Source organism: Pelophylax lessonae, assembly GCF_965119305.1.
Source record: "Pelophylax lessonae genome assembly, chromosome: 5".
Lineage (NCBI taxonomy): Eukaryota > Metazoa > Chordata > Amphibia > Anura > Ranidae > Pelophylax > Pelophylax lessonae.
The window spans coordinates 458,849,948-458,864,474 of record NC_138772.1 but is presented as its reverse complement, the minus strand read 5'-3'; the positions used below and the strand labels follow the sequence as shown (position 1 = coordinate 458,864,474).

At 41.4% G+C, this 14,527-nt stretch overlaps 1 protein-coding gene across 2 annotated transcripts in view; it reads left to right on the top strand.

Annotated features, from left to right (window-relative positions):
• Positions 1 to 14,527, top strand: part of LOC309556826 (tumor protein D52-like) — a 227,901-nt gene that overhangs the window by 32,552 nt on the left and 180,822 nt on the right. Inside the window, exon 6 of one of the 2 annotated variants that reach the window (XM_082259346.1) lies at positions 12,089 to 12,214. The exons of the other annotated variant lie outside the window; for it this stretch is intronic. Coding sequence (XP_082115472.1) covers positions 12,089 to 12,202 — 114 coding nt within the window. The 3' untranslated portion in view covers positions 12,203 to 12,214. Of the gene's footprint in view, positions 1 to 12,088; positions 12,215 to 14,527 lie in introns of those variants that run through there. 2 annotated transcript variants of the gene reach the window in all.

Below are 14,527 nucleotides of genomic sequence, written 5' to 3'. Positions count from 1 at the left end.
AGTGCCTGTCTCTGTATGCTGTGTAACAGGCAGCATAGTTACTGCTGCTACCTCCTCCTATCACTTCCTATCACTGGATATAAAGGACACTGTCAACTTCACAGCTGACATCCTCCTAGCAACTATTGACACGGACAGTGGGTGTTGATTGTTCAAGAACAAGATAGGAGGTGTGAAAGTTGTGTAACCTTTCTGTTCTGATGCTTTCTTTGAGCTTCCCATAGGAGTGCTTTGTGAACACAAATGTAAACACAGCACTTGCATGTTGCGTTTTACGTTGGGATGGGAATGTGATGTCAAAAGTGAGGTCACCTATTCACTACAGAGGTAGAGCTGTCATAGCCCAGCCTTCCATACAGCAGCAAATCACTGGTTCAGTGATCTATTGCTGGCTGATTGGGGCCAGCAATATATGACTGATATCAGTGATTTACTACTGTAAACCTGCCTGGGGGCTCTGGATCAGATCTCCGTAGACCAAATCTAGAACCCCCCAAGAAGAAAAGTAAAAAATGTAAAAAGACCAACTCAATGCATTTTAGGCATCTACATGTGGAGAAGTTGACTTGCTAAAGTTCAATCCAAGCATCAGAATGAGGAAGAAAGGGGATTTAAGTGACTTTAAACATGGTTGTTGGTGCCAGACGGGATGGTCTGAGTATTTTGAACACTGCTGATCTACTGGGATTTTCATGCCCAATCATCTCTAGGGTTTACTGTGACTGGTCCAAAAATAAGAAAATATCCAGTGAGCAGTGGTTGTGTAGAGGAAAATGCCTTGGTGATGTCAGAGGTCCAAGGAGAATGGGCATGACGAATGAGACATTCAGATGGTAGGGTCAGAATTTGATGTAAACAACTTGAAAGCATGGATCCACCCTGCCTTGTATCAACAGTTCAGACTGCTGGTGGTGTAATGGTGTGGGGGATATTTTCTTGACACACTTTGGGCCCTTTGTACTAATTGAGCATCGTTTAGACGCCACGGCCTACCCGAGTATTGTTGCTGACCATGTCCATCCCTTTATGACTACAGTGTACCCATCTTCTGATGGCTACTTCCAGCAGGATAATGCACCATGTCACAAAGCTCAAATCATCTCAAACTGGTTTCTTGAACATGACAATGAGGTCACTGTACTCCAATGGCCTCCACAGTCCCCATATCTCAATCCAATACAGCACCTTTGGGATGTGGTGGAACAGGAGATTTGCATCATGGATGTGCAGCCAACAAATCTGCAGCAACTGGGTGATGCTGTCATGTCCATATGGACCAAAATCTCAGAGAAATGTTTCTAACACCTTTTAGAAATTATGCCAAGCAGTTCTGCAGGCAGAAGGAGATCATACCCAGTACTAGCAAGGTCTACCTAATATATACTGTTGTAGCAGGTTTTCCAGGCATTGGGCCTGATGTGGGTCTGCCATTGTTACCGGTGACACCTTCAGCCCATTTAAGCTGAATACCCAAGTGTGAAATTGGAGACAATGACCATTCCGGCATCTTTGGTTTGTTTTGTTAATTTGATAATGGGGATGGGAGCAGGGGATGAGTGGGATACGCCTCTGGCTCAACTAGGACACTTTGCAGAAAAATGCCTGTTAGCGCTGTCTTGACGCCAGCTGGATGCCGACCAACGCTTGCTGGCACTTAACAAAATACTGACTTGCTGAACTGTGCTTGAACTTGACTCTTGACACTCTGGTTAGCTCAAAAGTCCTGTAAACAGCTCCCCCCTGCCCTTCACTGACTGAGGTAGCTCTTTGTAACTGCTTGTGCTTGCTGCAACTCTCAACACTGTACACTGCACGCTGTACACTTTAACTCTTCAGGGCCCAACCGCTGGCGCCCCTTTACACTTCAGGGTCATCTCACTAGGCGTCCCCTCTACACTTCAGGGTCAACACTGGCACCCCCTTTTCAGCTAGCTAGCTCCTGGATCCTTTGGACCTTCACCGGAGCAGTCCCCTCTGCTAGGCAGACCCCCAGGGGCAGTTTACAGTACTCACGAACTGGGAATGCTTTCCTGAAACTGGACCTCCTCTGCCCTGCTGGTCCTCGGCACAACGGATCCCCTTTGCAGCTCAGCTCCGCTCACTCCGTCCCCTCAGGCAAGCCGCCCGTGACACCCGATCCTGCTGACAGGAGGAGAGACAGCCATACTCTCCCTCCTGGGATTCTGCCTCCCACCAAAGACGCTGTGTCATGTGCTCCCCTCAAACTTATACCCACTCCCAGAATCCTGTGCGGCAGAATCTGCCTTTCTGGGGTAGATACAGGCCTGAGTGTGCCATTGGCGGGGTTTCCTCCACTGCCCAATGAGAGCCCTCTCATGGAGCACAGTGGGGAGACTCCCTAGTCTCAACAGCCACACCTGGGAGACATGACAGCCGAGCTGAAAATCATGGCCCTGCTGTTAGGCAGCCAAGGCCCACTGTACTTTGCCTAGCACCTACCTTGTAGGGTGCTACACTGTACTGTATATACACACACAGCATAAAATGTAGATGTAGGTATACAACAGTACTTGAGTAAACATGCATATAGCATACAGCCATATTGCTATTCATGATGCTTATATTCATGGAAGTACTGCCATAAACCCACAAACAGCCGCCTACAGCCATTCATTTCTTAAGGCATACACTTGCACGCTAGATGCAGGTTTACCTGAGTAGTGGAGTACAACTGCCCACAGCTATTCATTTACATAGGCAGCTGTATGCAGAACCTGTCATTTTTGTGCGTGGAAAAACTCCCAAATTTTTATGTGATCCAAATCAACAGAAAATTACTTTTCATAATTTTCACCATTTTTTTCTCCAATTAAAAAAAAAAAAAGTACATTAATTAAATTAAGGCATCAAAAGAAAGTACTATCTGTCCCCAAAAAAACAATGTAAAGATTGGCTAGGTTGACTGCAAAACAAAGCAGCAATTGTAAGACAATCTTTCACAAAACCTGAAAAAAGCCCTGTGACTCCAGTGGGTTTTTAATATACCGGGTTTCCCCAAAAATAAGACTGGGTCTTATATTAATTTTGGCTACAAAAAACACACTAGGGCTTATTTCCAGGGGATGTCTTATCTGTGTCCTCTGTCTTCTTTCCCCTGGCAGCTCAGGAGTTATCATTATGACATCTTTAATCCTAAAAATAAACCTTAGTTAAAGTCATTGTAAAAAATATGTACGGTAATCCGTTTTGTAAAAAGATGAAATAATGTCCAGTGTGTCTCCTTTTGTAACTTTATAAAAATATTATATAATGTGCAGTGTGTGTCCTTTTGTAAGTTTAATGTACAAACCCAATTCCAAAAAAGTAAAAAATATTTTATTCAGAATACAACATAGATGACCTATCAAATGTTTAAACTGAGAAAATGTATAATTTTAAGGGAAAAATAAATTGATTTTAAATTTTATGTCATCAACACATCTCAAAAAAGTTGGAACAAGCCCATGTTTACCACTGTGTGGCATCCCCTCTTCTTTTTATAACAGTCTGCAAACATCTGGGGACTGAGGAGACAAGATGTTCAAGTTTAGGAATAGGAATGTTGTCCCATTCTTGTCTAATACAGGTTTTTAGTTGCTCAACTGTCTTAGGTCTTCTTTGTTGCATCTTCCTCTATATGATGTGCCAAATGTTTTCTATGGGTGAAAGATCTGGACTGCAGGCTGGCCATTTCAGTACCCGGATCCTTCTTCTATTCAGCCATGATGTTGTAATTAATGCAGTATGTGATCTGGCATTGTCATGTTGGAAAATGCAAGGTCTTCCCTGCAAGAGACAACATCTGGATGGGAGCATATGTTCTAGAACTTTCCAGATGTGTAAGTTGCCCATGCCACACGCACTCATGCAACCCCATATCATCAGAGGTGCAGGCTTCTGAACTGAGCGCTGAGAACAACTTGGGTTGTCCTTGTCATCTTTAGTCCGGATGACATGGTGTCCCAGTTTTCCAAAAAGAACTTCAAATTTTGATTCGTCTGACCACAGAACAGTTTTCCACTTTGCCACAGTCCATTTTAAATGAGCCTTGGCCCAGAGAAAATGCCTGCGCTTCTGGATCATGTTTAGATTTGGTTTCTTTTTTGGCCTATAGAGTTTTAGCTGGCAATGGTGCATGGCACTGTGGATTGTGTTCACCGACAATGTTTTCTGGAAGTATTCCTGAGCCCATATTGTGATTTCCATTACAGTAGCATTCTTGTATGTGATGCAGTGCCGTCACGGGCATCCAGTATGGTTTTCCGGCCTTGACCCTTACACACAGAGATTGTTCCATATTCTCTGAATCTTTGGATGATATTATGTACTGTAGATGATGATAACTCCAAACTCTTTCAAATTTTTCTCTGAGAAACTCCTTTCTGATATTGCTCCACTATTTTTCGCCCCAGCATTGGGGGAATTGGTGATCCTCTGCCCATCTTGACTTCTGAGGGACACTGCCACTCTGAGAGGCTTTTTTTTACCCAATCATGTTGCCAATTGACCTAATAAGTTGCAAATTGGTCCTCCAGCTATTCCTTATATGTACATTTAACTTTTCCGGCCTCTTATTGCTACCTGTCCCAACTTTTTTGGAATGTGTAGCTCTCATGAAATCCAAAATGAGCCAATATTTGGCATGACATTTCAAAATGTCTCACTTTCAACATTTGATATGTTATCTATATTATATTGTGAATACAATATAAGTTTATGAGATTTGTAAATGAGTCCATTCCTTTTTTACTCACAATTTGTACAGTGTCCCAACTTTTTTGGGTTTGTAAAAATGCCTTGCTTGCAGCACCGCTGGGCGAGGAGAGGAGAAAAAGGAGACACACTGGACATTCTAAAACCTTTTTACAAAACGGATCATATATTTTTACAAGGAATTTACTGGCGCTTATTATTGGGGTAGGGCTTACATTGCAACCCTGCTAGATCTTATCAGGGAAACACAATAGATTAGGTCTTTAGTCTATTAGTCATTAGGTACTCAAGTGGTTAATCAATAAAGTTTCAATAATAACACATTTATAAAGTTAAATTATTATGTTAATACATACAGTAGCAATAAGTTATAACTTTCAATTTTATTTTAACCACTTAAGCCCCGGAGGATTTGGCTGCTAAACGACCAGGGGGTATTTTGCGATTCGGCACTGCGTGACTTTAACGGACAATTGCGCGGTCGTGCATTGCTGTACCTAAACGCATTTGACGTCCTTTTTTTCCCACAAACAGAGCTTTCTTTTGGTGGTATTTGATCACCTGTGCGTTTTTTTGATCATGCGCTATAAACAAAAAAATAGCGTCAATTTTGCAAAAATAACAATATTTTTCACATTTTTTTATATGAAATTCCCCAAAAAAAAAATGTAAAAATCAAAATTTTTTAACATTTTCGGCCAATTTGTTTTATGCTACCTATATTTGGTAAAAAAAAATCGCAAAAAGCGTATTTTTATTGGTTTGCGCAAAAGTTATCGCGTTTACCAACAAAGGGAAATATTTTTGTCATTTTTGTTGTTTTTTTTTTAACGCGTAATGGCGGCGATCTGCGATTTTTTCATTTTTTTTTTTTTTGCTGTACTGGGACATTGCGGCGGACAGATCGGACCCTTGACTGACATTTTTGACACTTTTGGGGTTACCAGTGACATTTCTACAGTAATCAGTGCTATACATATGCAATGTTACTGTAAAAATACACTGGTAGTGAAGGGGTTAACTTTATTTGAGAGGGAGGGGCTGTGTGTGTCCCTAGGTGCGTGATTCTTACTGTGATTGGCTGTCTGTTGAGCTGTAGGGACACTGATCAACGGTTCTACATAGTAGAACCGTGTGATCAGTGTTTTTACACCGAGGAGAATGACAGGCAGCTTGTTTACACAAGCCGCCTGACTTTCTCCCTCTCTATCGCCGAGTGACCGGCGGACATCGGGTCCGCCGGTCACACGCGCGGGGGGGGGGGGGGTCCGTGACCGCGCGGGAGCGCGCCTCCGCGGGCGCGCGCTCGCTCCCCAGAGCCTCACAGGCTAGCGACGTAGACTTGCGTCGCTCTGCCTGTGAGGGGCTGACTGCCGCAGTAAATATACTGTGAGCAGTCGGCAAGCGGTTAAATAGAAAAATTACATTAAAATAAAAATACAAATATATAATTCAATATTTTTAATTCAATGTTTCATTCATTTTCTATAGAAATTATCATATTCACTGTATAGAGGCTGGTGAATGTATCTATCTGTGGATATTTTCCCTTGTAAAAGAAGCTTCTCCTTTATAAAGGCAGTGATTCTTTGTTGTACTCTACAAAATGGCTAGAATAAAAAAGCAAGGAAAAGGAGAATTCACAGATCAAATAATAAAAATATATAAACTGTAACGAACTTAAATTATAAAATGATGGGTTTTTGACAAAAAGGTCAGCAAGAAAATGCTTTGGCCTTTAATGAATAAACGTGTTGATTTTTTTTCAGACAAGGTTTTTCTGAAATGTATTATGGTTATGTTTTCTAATTCATTGAGGTGTAAATGGTATGTCCTCGTTAATTAAAAATGTCAGAATGAGAAATGCGATGTCACCCAAACAGTTAATTACATACGCGCGGTCAATTCTTTCGAAAGCCAACATCTATTACATTAATTAATACATTGAATAGATACTAATTACACTCTAAAAGGTGAACCTTTACCTTCCTATTCTTGTAAAGTGACAGGTTGGTTACATAAGAAACAACATAACCTGTGTGTATTCGCTGTCCACACTCCTCTGATAAGTAAAAAGCTGGTACCTAGCATGCAGCCATGTCTCTCCCTAAAATACAGTATGTCACCCAATTTTCCCCCCTTCCTCTATGATCTGCAATCCTATTTCTTCTCATTCACCACAGACCTGACCCAGCCCTGTATAGTTGTCAGTTGGCTTGTAATTTGCAAGACAGTTCTGATATGTTTACAGAGTTAGAGTTACTGTTTTTAAGGGCTCGTTCATACCAGCTGCACACTAACACTTGTGCATGTTGGTGTGCATTGTGTATGAGCACTGCGATGTGTTATTACAATGCGTCGCATTGTTTACTTTTTCACTATTCACTGCAGTGAATTGTCCCACGGCGCAGTGTGCTGCATAAAAAATGTAGTCCTGCTGCAATTTTTTTTTTTTGCAACATACCTGTATGGCATGAATAGGGCACATAGAAAACTATTGTTGAGCCTGTGTGGATCTATGCAGATCAATCATACTGAACAGATATTTTGGTATACAAACTGGATTTAAATCCATATTTTTGTTCTATAAATATAAATATGAGCGAGGTTCACATGTGCCGTATACTATTGAATAAAATATAAAGAAGCCCATAAACAGGAAGAAAGCACACACGCTGGGTGGTAAGAGGCTTTCTCAGGTTATTCTACAATTGACAAAACATTTTTCTACAGCTAAGAGAAAAGGATAGATCACGTGTCACTCCTTGCCGTATGAATGAATGTTATTTCAAATTTTCTTTTAATGTAGCTGAAGCCAATACAACTAGGGAAAACAAGGGAAAACCCGACGTGCATAAACAAAGGGAAATGCAGTTTCTAAAGTATAACTGAGCACGGCCCACTTGCCCATTTTTCGTGGACACTGCACAATAGTACTACTTCTGATCCATGTGCTGGGTGTAATTCTCAGTATCTTCTTTTATTCTAATGTATAGACGCTGCATAGTAGCACTTCTCCTGTTTGATATGCTGAGTGTAATTCCCAATATCTGTTCTTAATCTGTATGTATGGCTGTTGCATAGCACCAATTCTCCTGTTCTATATGTGAGTGTAATTATCAGTATATGCATAGCTCCCAACTGTCCCTGGCTTTGAGGGACTGTCCGTGATTTGGAACAAAGTCCCTCTGTCCCTCCTTTTCTCCTCATTTGTCCCTCATTTTGGTTTGATCTATATAGTTGTATAAAAAATGCACTTTTTATCTTTAGGAAAAAGTGTTTCACGGTGCTAAATATTTAATCTAAATTCTTTTTTAAATGTATAAAGGAATAGTAGTGAATAATAAAAGCACTTGTGGGTTTAACTAATCTTTTCTTTTTATGTGTAATTCTCCTTTAAGGGGGCGTGGCAGTGGATGTGTCCTATTACTACAAACTTTTGCTAATTAGTGTCCCTCGTTCCCATCATAAGTATAAGTTTCTATTTGTATGTAGCACCCTCCTAGATAGGTGCTAGGTAAAAGCTTAGTTTTTGGCTCTGCCTGCTCATCAGGAGAGTCTTATTGTTAGTTTTGCATGTTACATGTGTCCAGGTGTGATTCACTTGGTCTGAGGGAGTGTCCCCACTGTATCCAGTAGGGGAGCCTGTTGGACAGTGGAGGAAACCCAGCCTTTTGTGGCTGTCCCAGTGGGAGGGCACAACAGTGGTGCATCCTGGGATTGACCAAAAAAAAGCCAAGTGCACATGTGACAGGGCGTCTTTGGGCAGGAAGCCAGGTCGCAGGAGGAGGGTGACGCCTGTCTCTCCTCCTGTCAGCAAGGAAAGTGGCCACAGGCAGACAGCCTGGTGAGCCTGAGTATGAGCAAAGAGGTCCAGGATGCTGACGGCGGAGTGAAGGCAGAGCTCACTAAGGAAAAACAGTGTCCATGAGTACCAGGGAGCCTGCCAGGGGTCTGCCCAGGAAGGGGACCACTCCAGTGAAGTCAGAGGACAAGAGCTAGCACACATGGTCAGTGAGAAAGGGGGTGCCAAGTTAGACCCTAAAGAGTGATTCACAGTATAGTTCACCATTCAGCTCTTACCTTCAGTGGCAAGGTGAAGCAGCGGCCTTGCCGCATTCATTTCAGTCAGAAGTCCTCAGAGTTTGTGCTTAGGAAACAAGTTGGAGTATCCACTCATCCCTTCTCCCATCCCACTATAAAAAAAAAAAAACAAAACAAAAAAATCCCCTGCACTGTTCATTGACTGAGCCAAGTGTAAAGTGAGGATATTTTACAGACTGTTGCTAGAATCCACTCTAAGCAGCTCCCATGGGGGCAGTGCTACATGTATGTATAGTACTGCATCTCTTGTTGCAGTATGTATGCACTTGTTCTCTATACGGGCCATAATTCTCAGAATCTGTTATTATGAGTGCATGGTGCATGATATTGCTTCTTTTGCAGTTTGAACGTGATTTTTGGCTTCTGCTCCTATTTGCTAAGTGCTTTGCACACCTTCCTCTGTCTACTGAAAATATTCCTATTTTTTTAACAAAACTTTCAATCGGACAGTCTATTTATCACAGAAGAGATCTACAATATCTTTTCTGTATTACCATAAGCCTACCTGCTTGCTAACAGTCTTGAGTGGCGTTTATACTGAGCTGTCCATGTGCTTAGTGTACATAACTGGCATGGTCCCTGCGTGCCGGGGTGACGACTCCTGTGGATGTGCAGAAGTTGCGTCGTCCTATGGTGGCCAATCAAGACGGCTTAAAAAAACCTGCATTTTGCACACGGAAGCTGGAGAGAAGACAGTGAAAGACGGCGAGGGATCCATTTGCGGACAATGGACACTTAGAGAGGAGGTAAGTATTGTGACAAATACATACAACACATACATACAACACATTCTCCATCATCAAGGACCATCAGACTTAGGCAAAAAAGTCAGAAGGGATACTTACAAAAATATGAATATTATTATAACATGATAACAAAATACAATTAGAAACCATCCCAATCTAAACATGTTCTACTTATGATATTTTGGTATTGCGTTTCATAATAAAATTAGTAATTTTGTAAGTATCCATTATACCTTTCTCGTCTAAAGTCTTACAGTATTGTGACTTTATTTCCCCTTTTCATCAAGCTGTTCCCAGTCTTGCTATGCCCAGTTTTGGCACTACTTTATCATTTTATATGTTGTTCACCTACAGTGGTGATTGGAAGTTTGGGCACCCCAGGTAAAAATTTGTATTAATGTGCATAAAGAAGCCAAGGAAAGATGGAAACATCTCCAAAAGGCATCAAATTACAGATTAGACATTCTTATAATATGTCAACAAAAGTTAGATTTTATTTCCATCATTTACACTTTCAAAATAACAGAAAACATAAAAATGGCGTCTGCAAAAGTTTGGGCACCCTGCAGAGTTAATAGCTTGTACTGCCCCCTTTGGCAAGTATCACAGCTTGTAAACAATTTTTGTAGCCAGCCAAGAGTCTTTCAATTCTTGTTTGAGGTATCTTTGCCCATTCTTCCTTACAAAAGTCTTCCAGTTCTTTGAGATTTCTGGGCTGTCTGTCACGCACTGCTCTTTTAAGGTCTATCCATAGATTTTCAATTACGTTGAGGTCAGGAGATTGTGAAGGCCATGGCAAAACCTTTAGTTTACGCCTCTTGATGTAATCCCCGTGGATTTTGAGGTGTGTTTAGGATCATTATCCATTTGTAGAAGCCATCCTCTCTTTAACTTCAGCTTTTTCACAGATGGCATCTAGTTACCATCCAAAATTTGCTGAAATTTTATTGAATCAATTTTTCCTCCTACTCGTGAGATGTTACCTGTGCCACTGGCTGCAATACAACCCCAAAGCATGATTGATCCACCTCCATGCTTAACAGTTGGACAGGGGTTCTTTTCATTAAATTCTGTGCCCCTTTTTCTCCAAACGTACCTTTGCTCATTCCGGCCAAAAAGTTCAATTTTAACCTCATGGGTCCACAGAACTTGTTTCCAAAATGCATCAGGCTTGTCTATATGATTATTTGCAAAGTTCAAACGCTGATTTTTGTGGTGAAGACATAGAAGAGGTTTTCTTCTGATGACTCTTCCATGAAGACCATATTTGTACAAGTATCTCTTTATAGTGGAATAGTGTACCACAACTCCAGTGTCTGCCAGATCTTTCTGGAGGGATCGTGCAGTCAAACGTGGGTTTTGAATTGTTTTTCTCACAATCCTGTGAGCTGTTCTGTCTGATATTTGTCTTGGTCTTCCAGATCTTGCTTTAACTTCCACTGTTCCTGATGACTGCCATTTCTTAATTTCATTCCGGACAGATTATATTGACATCTGAAAACGCTTTGCTATCTTCTTATAGCCTTATCTAGCTTTGTGAGCGTTCACTATTTTGAGTTTCAGTTTTTTAGACAACTGCTTAGAAGATCCCATGGTGCTGATTGTTGGGGCAAGGTCAGATGAGTCTGGGCATTTAAAACCTTTGAGATTGACATCATCTGGTATTCCCAGGCGATGATTGAGAACAATCCATGACACTGGCAGGTCTCAGCCTTGCAAATGGGGGCAGTGCATGCTATAAATTCTGCAGGGTGCCCAAACTTTTCAGACGCCATTTTTTGTTTTCTGTAATTTTGAAAGCATCAATGATGCAAATAAAATCTAACTTTTGTTGACATATTATAAGAATGTCTAATCTGTAATTTGATGCCTTTTGGAGATTTTTCCATCTTTCCTTGGCTTCTTTACGCACATTAATACAAATTTTTTACCTGGGGTGCCCAAACTTTCGATCACCACTGTAGGTTGACTTCTCTATGGCAAAAGGCACGGGTGATACCTCGATCAAATTGTTCAGCGCTTTGTGTCTGAGCAGCCAATCACCAGGCCTAAATGCCGTCACATGGTACATATGATGAGGAATGTGCATAGCTCTCGTTTGTCTCTACTTTCAGAAAGTCAAAATTAGCTTAGAAATATTAGGGCAATCTGGTGGCTGTCTGAAGAGTTGAGGATCGCTTAGGCTACTTATGTTCCCCTCTGTGCAAAGACCCTCCTGTTAGTTAGCCTAGTATTGGCAAAGTACAAGTTTTCTTTTGAGTACAGTTTGGGGTAGATTTTATTAAACTAAACCTGGAGAGTGCAAAATCTGGTGCAACTCTGCATAGAAACCAACCAGCTTCCAGTTTTTTTTTGTCGAAGCGTAATTGAACAAGCTGAAGTTAGAAGCTATTTGGCTACCATACACCGCTGCACAAGATTTTGCTGCACTCTCCAATTTTAGTAAATCAACCAAGTTTTGTCTTTTTTCAGACCTGCAGACTCATCATTGTAATAACCATTTCTCTTTGTTTTGTTTTTTGCAGTCAAAAGTTGGTGGCCCCAAACAATCAACTGGAGATTTTGAAGAAGTTTTGAACTCTGCAGCCAATGCCAGTGCCACAGAAGACCTGACAGAAAAGGATGAGGAGAGTCATTGAGATCCCCACCAATGCATACAGCCAAAAATAAAAGAAGCTGCAAAAGAATGAATGAAAAGCCCAACCACAGCGCCCTCTTGTGTCCTTATCAGACATTTCTACATTTCTTATTCTCACTGCTTTGTGTCTTCCACCCAATCTTAGATAGTACCTCCTTTAGCAAGAAAGGGGGGTAGATGGTATACATTCTGTGCTAGAACCTTGCTAACACATCTAGCCAAAAAAAAAAAAAAAATAATTGGTGGGCAGGGAAGATAAAGGGATTTTTATGCTTCATACTCCTCCATAACTGCCAATATGTTTTGTTACACTGGATTCTTTATTCACTGTTTAGACACTAAAGTTCATATAAAAAGTGTGCAGTAACCAATGGACATAGTCTGTGTGCTATAGAGCGTTAACTCTGTGATTTTGCATTTTTTCATGTCCAGGAAAATGTTATTTCCACACTCCCTTATGCCTTGTACTCTGAAAACAATTAAAAAACATGTTCTATGACATTTGTTTGAAAAGGAGGTGAGCAGATCTTTTGAATAAATACGTGTTTTCCATGTTAAAGGATTTCTTGATTATTTTAGTGTGTAAAAATGTTGTTCTGGAGTGTTAATTACACAATTTTTTCTATTATTGGTAATTCATTTTTTAGTAAAACATTATCTCACATGGTGCTCCACCATACACACAAGGGTGATAATACAGGTCTAAAAGTATATGTAACATCAGTGTATTCCAATCGTTTGAGAAAAAAAAATATATATATAAATATATTATTCATACACTGCTTTAATCTTTTTAATCAGAGTACAGCATCAAGTCAATTAAACTCCTGGGATATTGATCTGGTCAGTTAAGTAGCAGAGGGGGTTGTTAATCAGTTTCAGCTGCTTTGGTGTAAATTAAATTAACAACAGTTGCACTATATTGGGTAACAATGAGACAACCCCCTAAACAGGAATGTTTTTATATGTGGAGGCCACTGACCTTTTTCTCTACTCATTTTCTCTGAATGTTTTTTACTAGTTTAGCATTTGGATAGGGTCAGTGTCACTACTGGCCTCCAGGATGGCATATGAATACGTGGCATTGCAAGAAGGTTTGTAGTGTCTCCCTGCACAGTCTCAAGGGCATGGAGGAGATTCCAGGAGACAGGCAGTTACTCTAGGAGTGCTGGGCGGGGTTGAAAAAAAGTCCCTAACCCATCAGCAGGACCTGTATCCTGTTCCTCCTTTGTGCAAGGAGGAACAGGATGAGCACTGCCAGAGCCCTACAAAATGACCTCCAGCAGGCTACTGGTGTGAATGTCTCTGACCAAACAATCAGAAACAGACTTCATGAGGGTGGCCTGAGGGCCGACATCCTCTAGTGGGCGCTGTGCTCACTGCCCAGCACCATGGAACTTGAATAGCATTTGCCATTGAACACTAGAATGGGAAGGTCCACCACTGGTGTCCAGTGCTTTTCACAGATGTGAGCAGGTTCACCCTGAGCACATGTGAAAGTGTCTGGAGAAGCTGTGGAGAATGTTATGCTGCCTGTAAAATCGTTCAGCACGACCGGTTTGGTGGTGGGTCAGTGATGGTCTGGAGAAGCTTATCCATAGAGGAACATTATATATATATATATATATACAGAGAGAGTCGGCCCCCTGTAGGTTGATAATTTTAATTTCCCTCAAACGATGTGGCATCCTTTCATTCCTAACACATTACCCAGTCCATGTCAGTATAGATATCCAGTATGATATTTTTCCTCATTGAGATCTGATGTGTTTTCAAAGTGTTCCTTTAATTTTTTTGGGAACAGCATTCCTGTTTTGGAGGTTGTCTCATTGTTGCCCATCTAGTGCACCTGTTGTTAACCACTTGCCAAGTAAAACTTTGGTGCAATGCCCCTTCCCCTCTGCTCTGTGGTGCAATGGCTTCACCTCTTCAGAGGCTCTGAAGAGAAGGCGAAGCCTCAAAACGCGTAAGCCTATACAGCTGTGGGGGACGATCCATTCCCGATCTCGATGCTGAGGACTCTATATTTTGTCTGATATGCTTTTATCAAGAACTCGTTTGTGAGCATTTTTATTCCATTATTTTAATAAACCTTTTAAAGGATAATGCACTAGGCCGGTGTGCCCTTGTGTTTGTTAGTCGTTGTTAACCACTTGCCGACTGTGCACTGTACATTTACGTTGGCAAAGTGGCTCTCCCAGGCAGAATCACGTTAATAAACGCCATCTACCTGGGAGGAGCTAGGGTTGAGTGCGCTCCGCCGCGGCACGCTTCTGCCCCCAGTCGTCAACGGGGAAGCCAGTAAGGGTGTCAGATGGCTCAGATT